At 54.0% G+C, this 21738-nt stretch overlaps 1 protein-coding gene across 1 annotated transcript; it reads right to left on the bottom strand.

The window, feature by feature from the left end:
- Positions 1 to 473: 473 nt before the first annotated feature.
- Positions 474 to 20353, bottom strand: Frmd8 (FERM domain containing 8). Its single transcript, XM_020164906.2, has 11 exons — positions 20183 to 20353; positions 19809 to 19893; positions 18076 to 18243; positions 14315 to 14416; positions 14012 to 14070; positions 13717 to 13883; positions 10330 to 10554; positions 8376 to 8499; positions 7429 to 7572; positions 3026 to 3230; positions 474 to 2100 (listed from the first exon to the last, which is right to left on the bottom strand). The coding sequence occupies exons 2-11, from the start codon at positions 19891 to 19893 to the stop codon at positions 1982 to 1984; spliced, it is 1398 nt and encodes a 465-aa protein (XP_020020495.1). The 5' UTR covers positions 20183 to 20353; the 3' UTR covers positions 474 to 1981.
- Between the last annotated feature and the right edge of the window lie 1385 nt (positions 20354 to 21738).

Here is a 21738-nt window from a genome sequence, read left to right as displayed (position 1 = left end):
ATCTGAAAGGCTGAGAAATGGAGACCCAAGTCAGTGCCTCACAACAGTGCCCACGGCAGCACTGTGCTGCCCCAGCCAGCAGAAGACCACCCAGAGGACAAGGCACCACTCACTGTTACAGATACTTGTGTCCGTGTATCCCAGGACCACACTGCCATAGGGACATGGGGCTGACTGCTCCCTTCATCTCTGGAAACGTTCACTGTGAGTCCCAATCCCAACTTTTGACACGTCATTGTAATGCCACAGCTTCCTGTGGGGCTTACTGTATTCACAAGCGGACCTAGAGCTGTCCCTGTCCTCTAAACCAGTTTTACAACAGGATCTGTGAGTCCCTGACAAGTCACCAGGACTGGAGCACTTCACTGGGGCCAGAGGGGCAGCCCTGAGGGCTGCATATGTTGTCACAAATAAGCCACCTATAATCCAAGTTTTACGCTGGAATTAGCACACCTCATTGAAACACCCCAAAATTTGCTAGAAACTGATTTTATTAACAAGTCACATGATATAAAAGAAAGAGAACATTCAAAGGACATGTAGTGAAATATTGCTATGTCTCAAAGGGCAGCCAGAGAAGGATAAGGCACAATGGGTATTTAGAAAACACCAGTAGGAGCCTGAAGAGTGGAAGCTCGTCATCTGTGTACACACTCACACACACCCCACGTGCCTATGGCCCATCAGAGAAGAACGTACCAGGAGTCAGCAGTCAGGGATCTGAGATAACCAGTGGGCTGGCAGCTGATATCCCCTGCAGCTCGGACATTCCAAAAGGCTGGGGACACCTCTCAAGCCAATCCTTTCCACTTACTTATGACAACATGGTTCTGGCTGCAGGAGCTCACAAGTTATCAAGGTAAGTGAAGAGCTCTTACATTTGGAGTGTGAAAGGGTTGCACTTCCATGGCTTGCCACCGAGAAGGCCTGCCTTCCTAAGGCAAGTCCCAGGAAGCACCGTAAGAGCCATGTTCCCACCACAGAGAGCCCCAAGAGCCTGGAAAGCCCTCCTCTTGTGCCTGGCTCCTCTGGGGAAGGGCAAGGCCACGCACCCACAAACAAGCCTCCTTTTGAACATCCTTGGGAGATAGAGACAAGCTCAGACAACCTCACAGTGTTGTGCTCTGAGGTTAACAATGGTGTCTCCTTGAGTTGCCAGAGGTCACAGGCTCATCAAGCTAGGACAGTTGAAAAAAGACCAAAGCTAGGCCCCAGACCAAGCACATGGGACAAGGGCAGGTCGGGGTGTACCGGCTGAGGGGAGCCACTTGGGCCAAGAGAGAGAAGGGATTTCCAGGAGCTTTTACCAGTGTGGAGTACTAGGGGGCAGGGAGGGGGGGCTTGGGGGGTAGAGCGTCTGCTGGTCCACAGGACAAACACCTCCAGCACAGGGACATCACCAAAGGCTAACAAAAAGGCACTTTCCTTCTGCTCAGTGTCTCGGGTCTGCAGGAGATCTGGGCAAGGAGCCCTCGCCTGGCTTCCTCCAGTCTCAGTGCTGCCCAGGAGGGATGGTGCCTTTTCTGCATGGCTCAATCCAGGGAAACCCTCCCCACTTCAGAGTGACAGCCTGCCCCAGCAGTGTGGGTGGAATGCCAGCAGAAGGAATGAGATATGTGGTCACCAAAGTCCAGAAGATCAAAGGCTCATGTTGAACCTGCAGAGCCTGGGCTCTGGCCCTCAGCCTCTTGCCACTGGAACTGCTGCTAGCAGTCCCTGCAGAGCAGAGGACACCACTCACCTAGAGATGGGTACGAAGGTGTGTTTTTGGGAAGGAGGGAGCAGCTGGGTTCAGAGTCCAGGGAAGGGTGGTCAGGCTTGAAGACCAGCTCCACACAGTCCAGGCACTGTGTGGAAGTCACTTCTCTGTGGTCTGAAGGATCCACACACCCCACACAGCCAAGGAGGCCCTCTGCCCACAGCATCAAAGACTAATGCAGACTGGCCTGGCCTGGGAAAATGGTGCCCGGTGTGACCAGTCTCAGCCCTGCTCCAGGCTGTCGGTGGGCTGCACCACGGTGTAGCTACCCTGGCCCATGGAGAGCTGCCGGCTGAAGAAGGATGTGCTGCGCTTTGGCTTCACTCGCTTGATCCCCTTGCCTGAGAGGGAGAAAAGAGGAACACGCTGAGAAGAGGCGCTGCGTTGGTAGCCTAGGCCCCAGACGGCTGGGCTCTCACTCAGGTGGGATGGCTCCTTCTGGAGACCGAGTGCCCCCTTCATCTGCCCCCTTCTGAGCCTGTCCTCCACCCCTAACTCTACCACAGATTGCAGAGAGGGGGCCAGTGGCTGGTGCCTGACCAGCTGTGCTATCTGAGGAACTTTTGCCACAACTTGTTCAACTGAGCAAAAGAAACCAAGTACTGATGACACACACGACTAAGGGGAACCCCAGGCAGGTAGAAAGAACTCTCAAAGCTAAGACCATCAAGCAAGGTAGCTAGGGACAGGCCTGCAGTCACAGACCATGCACTGTGCACCTCTGACAAGGTGTGAGAGAACAGCACCTAACCTCTGCTGTCTGCCTCCCCTAAGCCCATAACCCAGCCTAGATGCACAAAAAAATCCAAGTCCACGCTAGGGATGGAGCTCAGTGGTGGGGTGTACAAGGTCCTGGGTTCAATCTGCAGCACCACAAAAAAAAAAAAAACCCTCTAAATTTTTTTTTTGTTAGCATATATAATTGTAAAAATGGCTTCACTACGATATTTCCATACATGCACATAATGTACTTTGATCAAATTCAGCCCCTCTATTACTCTTTCTTATTCCTTCTCCCCTAATTCTAGATTTATAGGGAGGGCCTAGATTTAATCGAGGGCACTGGGTGGTCCTTGTTTCTCAAGTTCTAGAAGATGCTGCAGGACACAACTGTCGAGGCAGCAGGGAGAAGGGAAAGGACCCTGACAACCCAGACCCTGGCTCTCCGTCTCTCAGCTGGACTCTGTGGGGAGAGAGCTGACCCCATCTGAATTGCCCTGGAGTTGGCATGGCACGTGGGTACCATTCGCAGGACAAGTGGCTCACCGTCTTCCACATAGTCGATGGTGGAGAGATGCTGGATCCGGCTGCACACCACGCTGCACTGCCTCCGCAGCTTGGGGCGCTGGGTGGGAGGCAGTGAGGAGTCATGGGCTGAATGGGCGCCAGGGGCTCTGTCCTGGGGGGCGGCGGGCTCTGCAGCCTGGCTCAGCTCAATGCAGTACTCGATGAGGCCGCTCATCAGCTCAGCCTGGGGAGGGACAGGGGCCAGATGAAACCACAGGGTGGCCTGAGCCTTCAATCACACACACAGACCTAAGGCCCGTGCCCTCTGGTAGGGGTGGGAGCAGATTTGGGAACAAACACCTTTTCCGAGGAAAGAAGGAAGAAGAGAGGAAGAGAGAGTCAGGTAATCTGGGGACTAGGGAGCAGGCTGGGTACAGTGGCTCACACCTATAATCCCACCTATTCAGGAACTAGAGATCTGGAGGATTGAGGTTTAAAGCCAGTCCCCGCAAAAGGTAGCAAGACCCCATCTCAACAAACAAGCTGGGTATAGCATTTGTGATCCTAGCTACTTGGGAAGCCTTTAAGTAGGAGGATTTAGACTTGAGGCTGGCCCTAGGCAAAAGCAAGACCCTACCTAAAAAATAACTACAGTGAAAAGGGCTGGGGATGTGGCTCAAGTGGGAGAGGACCTGCCTAGCAAGTGCCTTGAGGTCCTGAGTTCAAATTCCACTACCACCCCCCCACCTCCCCAAAAAAAGGCTGACTGCAGGCTAGAGCAAGTGGAGGAGCCTAGCTGGGCTTCCAGAAAACAGCTGCTGCAGAGAGGGAGGGGGTGGTCTGGCTGAAGAAAGGCGCCTGTGTGGTGGGAGAACCTGCAGGCCTGCGGAGGAGGGTGATGTCACTGGCGGGGTGGCTCCCTCTGAGCACATTCCTCTGACATGATGCCTTCTCCACAGACTGCTAACAGATGTGTTGACACAAAAGGCAACGTGCCAGACATCTGAGGGCACAGCTGGGTACCATGACCAGGGCCTAGGGCTCCAGAGGAGTCATAGAAGCTGCCCCAGGGTGCTGTCCCTTTGTCAGGAAACGTTATTTACTGGGCACCCTGCAGTGTCAGACCCCCGTGCTTCTGAGGGACCTGAGAACTGAATGGCAGAGCTAGGTCCAGTGTCTGGTGGTGGCCCCATGGGCACTGCTCCAGCCCTGTGCGTTTAATGTGGCTGGAGGCCTGGTACTGGCACAGTCCACCCTGGAGGGATGGGAGATTGGGCCGGCAGCCCTCCTGGCCCAGGAGGAAGAGCAGCCACCAAGGCCGAGGTCTCTACGGGTCCTGCCTTTGAGGGACAGTCCACATGGCCCCCTCTCCCACTAAGGGAGCACCATTAGGCAGAGGGGCAGTGAACTAGTGACAGGTGGCAGCTGAAACACACCAGGAAAACCCTCCAAGTACCAAAACCAAAAGCTCATGGCATAGCCCAGTGCTTCCTGGGAGTTGAAATGGCCACTTCCGTTCAAATACCCATTCCTGCAACAGCACTTGGGGGCTGGAAGGGAACTTTCTCAACCTGAGGCAGGACAGCCACCAAGACCCAGGGCAACACCTGACGTCTGTGGGAGGCCCGCGGTCCCTCAGGGAAGGGGCAGGTGGGGAAGGGTGCGCACACCTGCCTCGAGCCAGTGCACACTGTCAGGCAGGATGAGCGTCAGGGCGACAGGCACACAACTGTCACCAATCACAGACAACTTAACTGTCTACACAGAAAACTCCAAAAGCCTTCAGAAAAGCTACTAGAGCTGCAGGCCACAAGATACACAGGTAATAAAATCAATTGCCTTTCTTTCTCTTCTGTTTCTCTCTCTCTGGAACTTGCTATGTAGCCAGGTTGGCCTCGAATTCGTGATCTTCCTGCCTCTGCTCCCGAGTGCTGGGATTAAGCATGTGCACCATCACGCCCGACCTTCAATTGCATTTCTTGTGTGTGTGTGTGCTACTGTAGCTAAGATTACAGGTATGTACCACAGGTATCTCCCATCCTTCCCCTTCCCCTTTTTGAGACAGGGTTTCGCTACATTTCTCAGGCTGGCCTTGAACTCCTGTGCTCGAGGGACCCTCCTACCTCACCTTGGCCTAAGTAGTTAAGACTACAGGTATGCACCATCATGCTTGGCTCCCAAGCACTACAAATAAGGGCCATTCAACCTGTATAAAGCTTCAGTCATGGTTACAATGTGGTTATTAGTGAAAGACAATACACAAGGATCAGCTGAGAATCCAGAGACAGACGCACACACACATGGCCAACCGACTTTGACCAAGCATGCAAGGGCAAAGGCGGAGTACAAACCACATCCATAACTTCATCTTGCCTCACGCTTGCTAGGCACACGCTCTACCACTTGTGCCACTCCGCCAGCCCTGTTTTTTTTCACACTTCAATCCTCCTGTCTCTGCCTCCTGAGTAGCTAGGATTACAGGTGTGAGCCACCAGCCCATCTTTCATAAGCTCAAAAATGAAGCGCACTCACACACCCTCATGTAAAAACTAAGCCTAGAGAGCTACCCATGTATGGCAGTGATGTCACTGCAGTTTTAAGTTGCATTTTCCTAATGACTGATGATGGTATTGCTTACTAATTGCTATTTACAGATCTTTTGGGCAGTGTTGGGTCAAATCATTTGTCCATTGTTTTATTGGTTTTCTTAGGAATTGTGTGAGTTCTGTATGCATTCTACACACTAGTCCTTTAATATCTCTTCTGCAAATGTTTCCTTTCTGTCTACAATTGGACTTTTTGTTTTCTTTGGTGGTACTGGGGTTTAAACTCTGGGCCTTGTACTTGCTGGGTAGGCAGGTGCTCTACTGCTTAAGCCATACCCCCAGCCCTTTTTTTTGCTTTTTAGGGTTTTTTTTTTTTTCCTTTTTTTTCAATAAGATCTTGCATTTTTGCTCAGGCCAGCCTTAGCCTCAGACCGAAATGTAGCTGAGACAGGTGTGAACTAGCACATCCAGCTTATTTTGTTGAGATGGGGTCTTGCTAACTTTTTCTCTAGACTGGCTTTGAACTGCAATCCCCTAATCTCTGCCTTTTTTTTTTTTTTTTTTTTTGATGGCACTTAGGTTCGAACTCGGGGTTTCATGCTTGCTAGGCAGGCACTCTACCATTTGAGCCACTGCACCAGCCATCTCTGCCTCTTTGTAATTTCTGGGCATGAGCCACCAAGAGTTGGCCTCACCTTTTTTTTTTTTTTTTTTTTTGGTGGTACTGGAGTTTATACTCAGGATCTTGTTAGGCAGGCACTCTATCACTTAAGCCACACTTCCAGTCCCTGGGTTTTTACATAAGAAAAGGTCTATGACCATGTAAAAACCTATACACGAACATTTATTCATTTATTTATTTGTGATACTGGGGTTTGAACTCAGGGCCTACATCTTGAACCACTCCACCACCAGCCCTTTCTTTTTTTGTGAGGTTTTTTTTTTTTTTTTTTTTTTTTGGGATAGGGTCTTGCAAACTATTTGCTGGGCTGGTTTGGAACCACAATCCTCCTGATCTCTGCCTCCTGAGTAGCTAGGATTATAGGTGTGAACCACTGGCGCTCAGCTTACTTAAATGTTTAGAAAAGTCAAAACTGGCAACAGCCCCAATGCTCTTCAATGGGTGAACAGGTAAGGGCTGCAAGGCCCTGGGTTCCATCCCCTGAACCTCTCCCCGACCCTCCCCTCCGCCCCCTTCCAAAAATGGTGCCCAGATGAGCAATGGAATGGTGCGTCACCATAAAACGGGAGGAAGTGGGGCTGGAGTGTGGTACAGTGGTAGGGCACTGGCCTAGCACATGTGAGGCCCTGGGTACAATCCCCAAAATCCCCAAAACAGAAACCAAACAAAAAGAAAAAAAAGGGAATGAACTGCACTACCACACAATCTCAAAAGCACGCTGCTAGTGGAGGTACGCCTATCGCACATACTGAAGTTTATCTAGTCGCCAGATGATGCCCATCCCTGCTATTTCCAACTTTTTGGAAGAGCAGAGAGGACATGTGTTTTTAAGGATGGGAGTCCCTAAGACTTGTCTATGTGCCAAGAGAAGGGAGGAGTAACAACAGTCCCCAAAAGAGCTCACTGCAGGGAGGACAATGCTGTGACCAGAGGGAGAAGCAGAGGCAGGAGAGTGGGGAGTAGGTGGAATGAATGGATCCAGACATGGGTCTTGAGGGCCTTCACCCTTCCCCACCAGCTCATCTGAGGGTGCGAATCACCACAGCACCCATCTCTCAGTGGTTCGTGTGACAGGAGACAGCGCTGCTGCTCACGCAACCCTGGGCGGTACTCCAACCTCCTTCCCAGCCAGCCTGGAGCCTCCAAGAGTATGGGGCCTGCTGGGGACCAGCACAGCTTTTCCTCTCCCCAGGGGCAGGTGACGCCACAGCTACCTGCTTGGAGTAGACCCTGAGCAGCTTGTTGACAGGCACGCCCTCGCTGTCCCCATCGAACTCCAGCCACAGGACAGGCTCCTCTTCCTCGGGGGAGGTGTGGTCCCATGACAGCTCCTGGAAGCGCAAGCCCAGCAGGACATGCTGGCCAGCGGGAGAACAGAACAAGGCTTGGAACCCTGGCCAGGGACACCTGGTCAGGGCGCTTGCCTCTCCAGACTGAGTCTAAATTCCTCCACGCTTCTCTAAGGAGAGAGGGCCCAGCTCCCACGGGACCCTTGTGAGGGGCTTGGTCCAGGGAGGTGAGAACCCCTCTTTCTCCGTCCTTCCCTCCAGGGAGTTAAGCCCCTGGCAGCTGGGAGGTCACATGGGGAAAGAGGCAGGTGGGAGGGGGAGGTCTTTGCCATGAGAACAGCTGCTCTTAGCATGCCAGGCACAGCTGCCCAAGAATAGCTCAGTCCCTCTCTGGGGACCAACAGATGTCAGCCGAAACTCTCTTGCCAGCTTGTGAGGGGACTCCAATCAGGTGTGGGGAAACTGCCATACAGGGAGGGCTATTGATACTGCAGTCTATCCCAGCAGATGGAGGTGAGGCAGGGATGAGCATCTGGTGGCTCATCCACCAAATGGACAGCCCAGGAGGGCTCCCAGCTGTGAGGTCTTTCTGGAAAACCATCAATGTAGCAGCCAGATGCTGCCTGATTCCCTCTACTCCCAGGTGCAGCCTCCCACCCCTCCCTGCCTCGGTCACACCTTGCCCAGCAGCAGAGAAAAGCTGACCCAGAGCAGACCGAAGGAAGCCCCCAGGTCCTGCGAACAGGACCCAGGACATCAGAGGAAGGCAGGGCATTCCCAGATAGTCCACTCACACTGCCCTCAGGCCCCCACTCCCTTTTGCCCCACGAAGGGCACCTCAGGTCCCACCCTTTGGAAGCTGGAGGAGGTACCTTCTCCCTGCTGTCAATAACATGCACACCCTCCAGACTGATGGCCACGGTCACCGGCTTGCGCCCACCCCGGTGCAAAAAGCCCTGGGCTGGCTTGTCAATCTCGCCGTGGAAGAAGGCACACCTGGGGAAGGGACTAGCATGAGCCACTCCCTCCAGCACGTGACTCACTCTGGAGGCCTGCTCTGGGCCCCGAGAAGCCTAAGCTGTTTGGGTGGCTGAGGGCTAAACAGAAACCTGTCCCGGGGAGGGAGAAGCTGAAAGGGGGAGAAGCTGGTTTCAAGGGGTGGTGGAATCTGAGTGTTCATGCAGGTCAGGAGGGTTGAGCAGGCGGGAGGAGAAATGGATGGCACAGCACAGGGTGGGCTCTGTGGGCAAAGGGGAGAACACAAACCAGGCAGGGAGAGAGCAAGCTGCATTCAGGGCTGGCCAGGGGCCTCAGGTTAGGGAGTGAGGCTAAGGCTGATGGAGGTGGCCAGGCCATGAAGCCCCAATGCCCACTGTCCAGGCAAAGACCCTGCAGCAGCAGTGACCTGCTGGGACACACAAGAAGGCAAGGGCTGCCCAGGGGAGAACATGCCCTGGGCTCAAGACTCAGAAGACACCCACTTACTGCCTTCCCTCCTGCCAGCCACATTCTCTCCCGTCCTTATGGCTCACCCTCTACCCTTGCACTTGGCTAATCCAAGTCTGAGTTAAGTCACCCTGCAGCATGAGAGGACTAGAGGTGATCACAAACCCCTCTTCTGGAGAATTCTAAAATCCTCCCTTGACCCTACGCTCAGCTAAAGAAGAACTGAAGCAGCCAGCAAGAACATCCCCACCTTCCCCCATCAACGTCTCACTCTCCCTAGGTCACACACATGCGGGTGCTGTCACTTCACTCATCATAAAAATGAGTAAACTCTTTGACTACTCCATTGCTCTACATTTTACAACAAAGTTCCTTGAAAGCTGGGGACACTTACTGTCTCGATCCCCCCTCCACTCATTCCCACCTCCACGGGGCTGAGGCCAATCATGAGCCTCAACAATGAGGAGGAGCTGGACAGGACAAGCTGAACTTGACCTCGAAGCCCCAGCACTGCAGTGCATGGTACTTGGCCTAAAGACAACCTCCTGCCCTCTCAGCCCCGGGTCCTCTCTTGGCCTGGCCACTACTCACCACCCCACATTGGCCATCTCTTGGGGGTTCTTGGCCCCAAACTCCATCTACCTGCCAAGGACTCACTAACCACCCTCTGGGCTCAGACCTCTCTCCCCACTCAACTTGAAACCCAAATGCCCACATGGAGTTACCACTGAGGCATCTATCAGGTGTGTCTAAGTCAGCATGTCTAAAACCAAGTTCCTGGTCTTTCCCTGACCTGTTCCACTGCAGACTTCATCCCAGTTGACAACAACTTTCTCTATAGAGTCTAGTCTCCTCTCCTATTGGGCACCTACCTACCAGACCCTGTCGACTCCACCCTGAGAGGTCTCCAGAACCTTACCAGGCTCCCACTTTTGTCATTACCATCAGGTCTGAGCCATCCTTCTCTGCATTACTGTTACCCTCCTCTGCTCTCCTGGCTGCCACCTGTAGGTGATCCTCTACCTCTGCCTCCCTTCCCCCAATGCCAGCTTCACGAGACAAGGTCAAGGGTCCCTGGCTCACCAAGGGCCCTCCGGTGTGTATGGAGTGTCCAGCACACAGAAGGAATGTATGAGCAAAAGTTGGCTGAAGGACAGACTGCTGGCCAGTGACCAAGTGACCTGGCAGGTGGGATGGAGGAAGAAGTGGATTGGTGGCTAACTTGGGACTGGTGCTGACCCCAAGCTAGCTCTTCACAGAATGGACAGCATACTGGAGCAGAGGTGGGCTAACTGGCATCTCTATCAGTCACACCCAAGGACGGGCTATGGGGCTGGCAGAGGAGGGCAGAAGGGCACTGAACTGGGGTGGGGCACTTACCCATAGAAGGGCAACTCGTGGCACTTGAGGAGGTAGGCACGGTAATGGGAGCCCAGCGTGGCCTCATGCTCGCTGCTGTTACCAATTGTTTCCTTCACCTGGCGGTACGCGTTTAGCAGGCCCTGCTCACCCGTCCCAGCTTTGGCTCCGCGGCCCCGGAGGGCAGCAAAAAGGCCATGGCTCCGCTTGCAGAGGTGGGCTGGGAGGAAGGAGTTTAACTTCTCCCTGTGAAGGAAGGAAGGTGGGTGTTGGAGGCCTGGCCAGAGGTGCCGAGGTCTTCCTAGCATGGGGGCCACCCTCACAGAGGAAGGACAGGGCTCTGTAGGTGGCCTGGCTTAGGGATCCACATGGCATACAAATGTACCAGGGTCTTCCACTGTCCAGTGGAGGCACCAGGCAGTGTCCCCTGCCCTGACATAACTGCAGGGATCCCCACCATCTCCACCCCAGCAGTGGCCTACTCAGCCTGTTCACAGGCCAATCCTACCTGGAGTTTAGGGACTGCTATGTGGGGGCTGGGACATAAATTTCTTCCAATTTAGAGTTTAGGTAAAAGCCCTCGGGGGCAAAGGGGACTAGGGTACCAGACATAGGTAGGGTCAGAGCTCAGCTCTCCTGCTGCCAGTCTCCACTCTCCTGCCACACTTCCATAGGACAGGCTCTGGATTCAGACTGTCTGTCACAACCAGCTGTGTGACTGGCAAGAGGCACCTTCCCTGCTCTGTGCCCACTTCATCTGCAAAATGGGAATGGGATGGTGATGCCACCCCCACCCCCGCCCCCGGTGTTGCTACCTGAACCTAAAACATGACAAGCTCTTTAAGTGTAAGCCTAGGATCAGGGTAGGAGGTCCACAATGATGGTCTGGGCTCACTGTGTAACGCCACACTGTTGCCCAGCTGTCTTGATGGTCCAGATGCCGTACACTGGGCCCAGGAGCCTGGGGCCACCTTCCTGTCTTTTCTACCAGGCCAGCCAATGACCTAGTTCCCTTCAAATTGTGGTCCTCCTGATCTCTACCTCCTGAGTAGCTAGAATTACAGATGTGAGCCACCAGCGCCTGGCATGCTGGGTGCTATGGAATGTCCTTCAACCTGTCCTGCAAGACTGCAGGACTCTGTGACTCTCAAGCTTGAGAGATACCCAGGTTTACAGGAGAGGCCTGAAGGAAAGGCGGTTTGGCCAAGAAAGGAGCCAGAAGCACACCCAGCAGGGATCTGGACGGGTTGCAGGGTAGATCAGTGTGTGTCCTGAGGCAGGACACTTAGGTTTCCTGAGTTAGAGGAACTTTTACAACCAAAACCTGGTGTGAGTGGCCTGACACTCAATGTTCTGTTCTGCCAGACAAAGATGTCAAAACACCAACCCTGATCAACATCTGATCATGAAAAACAGAGCATCCTCCATCATACATGCACCCAGGACAGGAAAGGTTCTCATCATAAATGCAACTACTTTTTGGGCGTCAGTGGCTCACACCTGTAATCCTAGCTACTCAGGAGACAGAGATCAGGAGGATCGCAGTTCAAAGCCAGCCCGGGCAAATAGTTCATGAGACCCTACCTCAAAAAAAAACCTGTCACAAAAAAGGGCTGGTGGAATGGCTCAAGGTGTAGGACCTGAGTTCAAGCCCCAGTGCTGTAAATAAATAAATAAATAACATGTAACTACTGGCTGGGTGCCAGCGGCTCACTCCTGTAATCCTAGCTACCCAAGAGGCAGAGATCAGGTGGATCACGGTTTGAAGCCAGTCAGGGCCAACAGTTCTTGAGACCCTATCTCGAAAAATACCAGCCAAAAAAGGGCTATCAGAGTGGCTAAAGTGGTAGAGCACCTGAGGCCAAGTTCAAACCCCAGTACTGCCAGAAAAAAAAAAATGCAACTACTTTTCCATCTTAGGCCACCCTGGCATCCTACAGGCCGTGGTCAGCCATTCCAATAAGCTACAGCAGAAGATCTCTGTCTGAGGCCTCCAAGGCTCCATCTCCCTGTGTATAACAGGGACATGAATCCTACGCAATAGACAGGGAAAAAGGGTCAGGATGGGCCCAGCCCAAAGTTGGTGCAGGATAAATTCCACTGAGGACATCATTTCTCCAGAGAGGAGGGGTCCCCCTTGGGCTTCTAAAGTCCAAACATCCCAGGCCGTGGGGAGGGGACAGCGCTGCAATAGAAGGGTCAAGGTGAGGAAGGAACTTGGGTCGGCCTGAGAGGCTCAGGCAAAGGGAGGAGGGGATTTTGGGGGGCTGCCCAACTGTCTCAGCGCTGCTGTGCATATGTCATCATCTGTCCCCCAGTCTTCCTGCTCTCGGCTCACAGTGAGACCCATCACAAGACCTGGATGCAGCTACAGTGCTTCCTCTGGGTGAACCTGGGACCAAGCCCTGAGTGAGCACGAGGGCTCTGGTCATGTAAGAGGAAAGGCCCCTCCAACAAGCAGCTGCCTACTGCCACCTGGTCACAAGGCAAGAGCATGCCTGGGTTTGTGCTGGCCAAGAGGAGGAGGGCTGGGTGACATGAGGGAGTACAAGGCCTAGGTCCCAGCTGAAACCTCACACTGATCTCAGTGTGAAGCACCCTGACCATCCAGGCTGCATGGTACTGAAGCTCATGTCAAAATGAGCTTTTATTTTTATTTTTTTTGTCATGTGCCAGGTGAATAGACATGCTCATCGTAAGTGCTAGGACCCCACAGCACCCAGCCTTGAGCCAGCTCTGCTGGGAGCCGTCAGGTGAGTCAGTCCAGAGCCTGACAGGCTTCAGCATGGGGACCTGTCCCTGCCTGTCTCTCCCAACTTACCCACAAGATCAATTTGGGGAGGGGAGGAGCCCTGACTAGGAACAGCCTGCAAATTCATGGTCACAGGAATTACTTCAAAATTGAGAGGCACCCTCCAAGGAGATCAAGACTGGCCTGGTCTGCTGCCAGGGCAGACTAATCCTCACCAATCCCAAGGCCTGCTAATTCACACAGCAATGACAGGTCTCTTCAGAGAGGGGTGAGAAGCGGACAGCAGCTTGCTGAGTGTCTAGGGAGCAGGGCTCCATCCTCAGGGTTTGGAACTCAGCTGCCCTGTTACCGGTCACCAGAGAATCTAACTCCCTCCTGACTTCAGCCAGAGCCTGGGCTCCATCCTTATGCACATCTGGGGCCCCTCCAGGTGGGGACTCATCTCAGGTATCACTTCTGCCGAGTCTTCCAACACTCACAGCACAAGAGGAAAAGAAGGCTCCAAGAGGTGGAGCAACTGCCCAAGGCCACACAGGAAGTCTATGCGAGACCGAGGCCTCTAGACTCCAGGACTGTACCCCACCTTGTAGGTCCTAGGACTACTTGTAAGTAGGATCCCAGGGGCAGCCTCCCCAACCAGGTGCCACTGCCCTCACCTCAGGGTACAGGCCGCAGGCTGGCCAGGCTGGTAGGGCCCAAGCTGCACACGGCACACCAGAGCACCCAGCACCTCGCAGTCCTCCACGTCACATGGGTACCGAGCGGCCAGCACATTGGCCTTAGCCTCCTCATAGAGCAGCCGAAGGACCTCTTCCTCGTGGATCTGTGGGCCGGTGTGGCAGGCGAGGACCACTCAGCTAGGCTGGGACCAGGCATGAGTGTTTATGGGTCTAGGGGCAAGGGAGCTTGGACACAGGACATGAAGGACCTGGGTGGCACTTGCTGCCTTACCTGGAGCTCCTGCCGCCTTGGGAAGAACACGTTCCTTCGGAACTGTAGGGAAGGCTCATCTGGGGATAAACCTTGGGGTCACTGCCTGGCCATCTTCCTCCAATGACCTTGATCCCAGCTCCCAGCCCTCTCCACCCCAACGGCGAAGGCCTTTGTTCTAGAAATGGCTACCCAGAGAGGCACACCAGCAGCTCACCTCTTTCTGCCTCTCCCAGCCCACCCTTCTCTGGGACTCCCTGCAGTCACCCTGTGCTTCCGTGCCCCTCAGCTAGGGCACCTCCGTGAGCCTGCCACATCACTAACCCATGGCCACGTCGTCATCCGGGGCGTCAGTGAAGCGTAGCAGCAGCTCTGGCCACTGGCGGCCCAGCTTGTAGGGCTGGTGCTTGGGCTTCAGCTGCACCTCTGTGGGGAGAAGGGATGTGTCATGCAGTCTCCAAACAGACAATAATGCCCACCCTGCCAGCCCCAGCGAGGGCAGTCACAGCCAACAGTGGCTGAGGAGGACTAAGCATCCAGAGCCATTTCAAGTGGTTTACACACATTTACCCTGCAATATTCCACCCTCCATTTTACCACAGAGAAAATGAGGCTCAGAGAGGTTAGGCTGCTTGGCCAAAATCACAGCAAGTCAAAGGGTGTCTGGCTTTAGGCATAGCCAGGCTCTGTTCAGTACAGCCCCAGGACAAGTTGCAGCTGAGAGGGTGAGGTGGATAGAAGATGCTTGGGGATGTGGCTCAGAGGGACACAGCACTGCCACCAGAAAAAAGTACCTGAGGCTGGTGACTAGGACCCAAAGGCCTAAGGAGCTGCCCTTCCTTTCCCTTGACAAAGCCTGGTCCCACCCCCCTCCCACCAGTCTCCAGGTGACCCTCCATTGTGCAAGCTCTACACCTCCATGGTCCACAAGCACTCCATCATTTGCTTCTGCCCGGCCCTCCCACCTTACTGCCTTCTCTCTCCCTCCTGCCTTGCTCCTACTACACTGCCTTATTAAATGGCACGAGATCTAGAGTGTTTGTGCCTCAGAGTCTTGACACTTGTTTTCCTTCTGCTTCAGGGACCCATCTCACCCATCTTTACTTGCTGGCTGGCTCAGGTCTTAGTTCAAGGACACCTGTCCTGGCCCCCTAACTAAGGCAGCCCTTCCTCAAGACATTCTATCACAAAACTGCACCATTTTTTGCTCACCTTTATGGAGTTCTCCACCCCTGACATTCTTTTACCACCTCTGCCCACACTCAACTGTAAGTGCCACATGGGTAGGAGCCAGCTGAGTCTTGCCCATTGCTAAATCCATGGCACACAGGGGGCCCACACCATGGATTGGCACTCCACTCATAGCCCCTCAACCTCTAGGCTGCCAACACCTTGGGTCAGGAGTGACAGGGAAGTTGGGCTCCTGCACCAGCACCTGCCAGCCAGCTGACAGTGGCCACTGGGGCACTGGCCTTGAGATGTGTGAGGCCATTTCTAAGCTCACCCAGAGATACACTGAGATGTTTGCTGAGGAAGCCTGCCATGTACTCCTGCCCCACACTCCTCCCTCTGCCCTTCCCCCTTCTCTCCTCATGCCGAGCGCATTGTCCTGACAGCCTGATGCCAAGGGTCCTTGTTTCTGTTCTTTGGACTATCTGAACCTTCCTTCTGGAACCCTGATCTTGACCACAAACAGCAACCACAGCCTCCCTACCCCCAGCCTCTTCTGTCTAAGCCCTGCATTCAGCTTCCCTAGATATTTCTTTTTGTTCGGTAGTGAGGTTGAACTCAGAGCCTTCACCTTGAGCCACTCCACCAGCCCTTTTTGTGATGGGTTTTTTCAAGATAGGGTCTTGTGAACTATTTGCCCAGGCTGGCTTCAAACTGCGATCCTCCTGATCTCTGCCTCCTGAGCAGTGAGGATTATAGGTGTGAGCCACTGGTGCCCAACTCCTGGACATTTCTTGTCCCATCATTTCTGAGCCAGATTTCCTAGGGAGCTCAATGGCCAGCATTTTCCCCCTAGACCCCTGGACCCACTCATCTGTCACCCTTCCAGCCTTCCTCTCCCCTTCAGGAAGGGCTTCTTGACATCTTGCGCCCCCCAGCACCCATCATGCTCTAAAGAGCATTGAAGTCATCCACTACACAGATAGAACCTGAAGCCTGAGGGACGGGGACTGCCAGAGGTCAAGGGCAGTGGCTACAAAGAACCACAGCTTTGCTTCCCAAACCCCCTTCACCCCACTTGCGACTGGAAAGAACCCATTACCAATTCCCAGCTCTGTCCCTAGCATCTCTAGCATCCAGTGTGGGGAAAGGTCACTCTGGGAACAGGGAAGTCCTGTCTCCTACCTTTACTATAAGCCCCAGGAGCACAGAGGGTCCTGTCATCAGAACAGGACTAGGCTAACCTCACAGGCCCTGACTACTAGATGGGACCTTCCTGCCTAGTGGCCGTCACCAAAACCAGACTGAGAGTCCCCGAAGCCCTGTTCCATGCAGAATAACAGTGGCATTGAGGAGGCCAAGCACTACCAAAATATGCATCAAGCAGGACATTTCCTGCAGAGGGCACCTTGTCCCCGGCTCATCCTGCCTCTGTACTGCTTCACCCAGTCTGCAATGCGGGAAGGCCAGAGCTTCTGGAGGCCTCAGGAAAAACTGAAGTAGCCATTCAGTCGCCTACAGCAGCCTGGGAACAACGTGGGTGCAAACTGTTCTGTGGCCTGAGCTACCCTCTTCCTGGATGGGCCGTGCCACACAGGAGGCCCATTCAGCTCTTGCCCCAGGGAACAAGAATGTGAGGAGGGTGTGGGGGTGGAGGAAGTGGAAGGGTTGCAAGCTTCCCAGCAGCAGCACTGGGAGCCTCCTGAGGCAGGGTGGGGACCACCTACTAGGACCCACCACCCCAGCTTTCCAAAGACACAGCCAAGGGACTCATAGTCCTGACCAGCAGCTCAGAGGGCAAGGGAGGGGGGTTGCCTGGAGGTGCAGTACCCAGGAGAGCCAGGAGAGCCAGGAGAGCCGGGTCAGCAGGAAGAGGGTGGGTGAGAACCCTAGAGCAGCAGCTGCACAGGAAGCTGGGAGAGGATGGGAAGGGGGGTGCAGGGTGTTCCCTCTCTTCCACCAAGCAGACTTGAGCTCCTCCCTCCAGGGTAAAGACCCAAACCCCAGTGGCCTCAGGAAAGGAGGAAATCACTAGGAAACCCTGCAGCCTGACTCTGGCTGTCCTCCCACCCCTCTGCCCCCATTCTCTACAACAAAGGGAACACTGACGTTCAGAGAACATGCCTAGCTCCACCACCAATTTACTCCCCCAAATGATGACATGGAAAATCCTGTCCCATGGCCCTTTCCTGTCTACACCAGTGGGTTCAGGGACATCATTCACCCAGAGGGTCTGGAGAGCCACTGACCCTATTCCCACCTCCCCTTGGGGCTCCAGTCTGAAAGGGCAGGATGTAGGTGGACATAGAGCCAGAAGCTAGGCAGAGCTGAGGCCCCCATGCACAGAAATTGTGGCCCTCCTCTTCCTGCCCTCCCCACCCTCAACAAAGGCCTCACTTTAGGAGACTGCTTCCTGGGCTGTGTCTCAGCCTCCTCCCTACCCCCACAACAGGATGCAGTCCTGTTGAGTCCTTCTGGTTCTGTTTTGAACCTAACACTCATTGGTTTTATCCCTCCAGATCTCAGATTCTTCACTTCAGGACAGGCCTTGGGGACACAGTGAAGCCATACTCGCAAAGTGTAGCCCAGGTTGTAGCATGAGCTGGCATGCTCAGTGAATATGGGACCCTTTTGCCCTCCCCACATTCCTGTTCCTCCTGATGCCCCAGGCTCAAACACCACTAAGGTGTGTGTGTGTTGGGAGGAGGGAAGGGGAGTTCAGCCCTCCTCTGCCACAAGCACAAAGAAAATGACGAGGGCAGAGAAGCCATGACTCTTCTCAGGGCATCAGGATACACCATGTCACACCTTCCCTTGATGTTTAGTGGCCAGAGGTTCTGGAAGCTGCACCTCCATCCACACTGGTCAGTGCCCTTCCAACCCTCCTGCCTGGGCTTCTCACCGCCAAGCCTTACCCAGCAGAGGGGAGACCAGCCAGAGTGCGAAGGCCTCCAGGGCGATGTCTGGGAGCTGCAGGACCTCACAGATTGAGCGGTGCAGCTCATGGGCACTGAGCGTGGGCAGGTTCTCCACAGCCAGGGGCACTACTGTGTCATCAGCTAGGTATACTAGCACATCAGCTGCTGCAAGGGATGAGAGGGAGGCCAGGCAGGGTCAGTTAAGGCCCACTGCCAGGCTCAGCCAGGCTGACCAGGCCCCTTGGGGTATCCCAGGCTACACTGAAGCAGAACCCCTACATTCCCAAAAGATCATATGAAAAGTGCTGCCTAAGCTGGGCGCCGGTGGCTCACACCTGACATCCTAGCTACTCAGGAGGCAGAGATCAGGAGGATTGTGGTTTGAAACCATCCAGGGCAAATAGTTCTCGAGACCCTATCTTGAAAAAATCTTATCACAAAAAAGGGGGTTGGTGGAGTGGTTCAAGGTGTAGGCCCTGAGTTCAAACTCTAGGACTTCCAAAAAAAAAAAAAAAAAAGAGTGCTGCCTATTAGAATTTCTGTGAGACCCTCAAATCACACAGAAACCCGGTAACTGTGGCCCAGGCACCAGGCTCATTCCACAAGGTTCAAATGAGGGCTATGGCAAACCCCCAACTACTCAGTCCTAAGGAGTCAACTCTGCTGTGCTTCCACCCCAATGGAGAATATTCCACAGGTGGGGAACTAGGGCAGACAGGGAGACCCATCCTTAGGTAGCCTATCAGTAGCTTATCAGGCTGGGAGTGAGGAGAACTGGTGACCCACCATTATCTTTGGGTAACTCTCTCTCTGGCCCAGGCTAAGATGGGAATGAGGGTTCTTATAGCCACCCCAGATCACCTCAGCTTCCTTAGGACTCTTCAAGCCTCAGGAATCAATACTGTGGCCTTTCAGGGCAGCCTTAGCAGGGTAGGAAAATACAACCCAAATAGCCAAGAGTTCCCTGTGAAAAGCTGTAGGATTCCCATTTGGAGCCCAGAGCCAAAGACAGCTAGATTCCAATCTCCTCTCTAGAACCGCAGGCATGGGGAAGGCAGCTAAGCTTGGAGCCCACACACTTGGGCTCCAAAACTTCCTGTCTCCAGGCTCTTGGCTGACACCAGCAAGTTTGTTAGTTGCTTCATGTGTAAAAGTAGAGTTAATATCCCTGCCTCAAAAAGTAGCTGTGAACCAAATGAAGCCTGTGAAAGGCAGGGGACAGTCTAAGTTTATATTAACATAAGTGAAAGTACGTTTTGGCCCCTGCTAAAGTCTCTTCTGCTCCAGCAGTTACTGTGAGCGATCAAAACATCATCTCCAGGAGACTGAAGTTCAGACCAAGTTTATAGGCAGGGAAAATCGGCACTGAAGGCTGAAGTTCATGATTGCCTAGAGGGCCCAGCAGTAGAGCCCAATTTCCTCCCAATAAAACAAAGATAATAATGATCCCTGCTTGAGAGAAAGAAATGGAAAAAAGAAAGTGAAGGTATCACTTTCCATTCTTGTGCCCTCATTTGAATGCTCATTTTACTAAGGAAGAGAGGAGATTCAAGAATATTGACAAGGCCACTAAGCTAGTGACAGAGCCCAGGCCCTCTGACTTCTATGACTTTGCCACAGAATGCACCTCATATCTTAGTTGATACATAAGATTATCTATAGTGAAAAAGACGACGAGACAGTTGCAGGGCTGGGGTCCCAGCACGGTAGGGAGGGTATAAAAAGCCCACCTCGGGCTCCCACGGAGGACACGCTGCTTCGGTGGGACCGCTCAGCAGTGCTGGACTGCCCGGCATTACCTTCTGTCCCGTCCATCTGTAAAGGGAAAGAGCAACAGCAGTTACTGGGGGTCAGGGGTCGGGACGAGAGTCCCCCCAAGCTCTCAACGAGAAAAGGGATAGATCTACAAGGCTGAACAACCTGGAGGGAGGGACCAAGTGTGAGGACTGCAAGTGGGGCGTGTCCCTTGGCCGACTGAACATCGAGACTGAAGGGTCAGGGCCGTGACGGTCAGGAGCGGGCGTCAAAGCTTGCTGGCCAGGATGCCCAGGCAGGGCAGGGCGCACCCCTAGCGGGATCGGACAGGGAGTGACCGCGCTCTCACCTCGCAGGGTCGCAGAGCTCGTCGCCTCGGGTCAGGATCCTGCCCCGACTCCGGTCCCCAATTCGGGCCACGGCGCCGCGCCTGCCAACGCCGAGACTCGGGTTCCAGCTGGGAATCCGGCGGCTGGGGCTAAGCCGCGGAAGCTGCGGCGGGAGGAAGCGCGACTCGCTAAGCCCCGCCTCTCTGGCCTCGGAAGCCAATCGGAGCGCGGAGCCGCACGCGCCACGCCCCCGGGCATTGCGCATGCCCAGGCTCCCGGGGCGGGCCCCTAGGGTGTCTAGCCACGCCCCTGAAAAGGTAGCGTCAAGATTCCGCCTCGCCACCAACCCGGGAGACCGAGGGTCATTTGCGCCCCACACTGGCCCCTTACCTATAATTTATAATAGGATGTGGCGAAGATTTATGAAAAATGGGGATGGGGGCGCGAGACCTACGGCCCATTCTTTGTGTGACTTTGGACCTGTCCCCTGCCTGTGGAATGGAGATGCTTCCTGGGACAAGTCGGGGGTCCACACTGGGTGAAGGTGTTGCAGGCAGCGGCCTCTACTGCCTTGCTCCCCTGGCCTTGAAAGGAGATGGACTCTTGGTTGTGATCAGGAAACAGGGTCCTGGACAAAGCCTTTCCCTTCTTCAGTCTGTAATGTGAGGAGATTGGACTCATTGGTTCTCAAGGACCCTTCCCACCCTCAAATTATGTGTGTCTATGTAAGAAATGCAAGACAGGTGAGCTGGGCTCTCCCAGCACTGGGGAAGCTGAAACAGGTGGATGGAGAGTTGGAGGTCAACCTGAGCTCCATAGGAAAAAAAAAAAGTAAAAGAAAGGAAGAGAGGGAGAAGAGAAGGAAAAGAAAACAGAACGAAACGTAGGTCAGGGATACTTGTCCCACTTTTTCCAGACACAGCCTCCAAGACCTTGAAGTATCCCCAGGCTCAGGAGAGGCATTGGAGCCCCCAGGAGGCAGGTGTGAAACCACCTGTCCTCCAGGTCATGTCACCAACATGTTCTGGCAACACCAGCATGTGTGTGCTTGCAGAGAAAAACAAGTCCATGTGGAAGCCAGAGGACCCAGAGATTGGTCCCAATGACCATAAAGAAAGGACACGGGTTCGCCTTGGCCTAACTCTGGATGGAGAGAAACTCTAGGTTCCTGGCCTGTCCAAGTCTCTTCAGTATTTGAAGCAGGTCACGGCCCATCCTCCCAGGAGCACACTGTGCCCCATTTGAACCCATTGTACTGTCTTCCTCACTGGATGACTCAGGGACTCAACGGAAGCTACCACATAGGTGCACAGAAAGGCGCAGAGGGAGCAAGCATCTCCCTCCAGATTTTCAGCTCTGGGACCCTTACACCAGGACACAGTGGCTCCATGGCCTCCCTAAACAAGCTGGAGCTCAGTGGGGACACTGTTCAGTGTGTACTGGGTACAAGGCCTGTGATAGGCAATGGAGATCAGGTGAGACATCAGGAAGTGTCTGTTGTGGTTTAATTGAGTAGTGAGGAAGAGAGGAGAGAGAAGGAAGCCCAGGTGAATAGCATATTTAAGACTACAGAAGG

This window comes from Castor canadensis, chromosome 1, assembly GCF_047511655.1.
Source record: "Castor canadensis chromosome 1, mCasCan1.hap1v2, whole genome shotgun sequence".
Lineage (NCBI taxonomy): Eukaryota > Metazoa > Chordata > Mammalia > Rodentia > Castoridae > Castor > Castor canadensis.
This window is presented reverse-complemented; position numbering and strand designations above follow the sequence as displayed.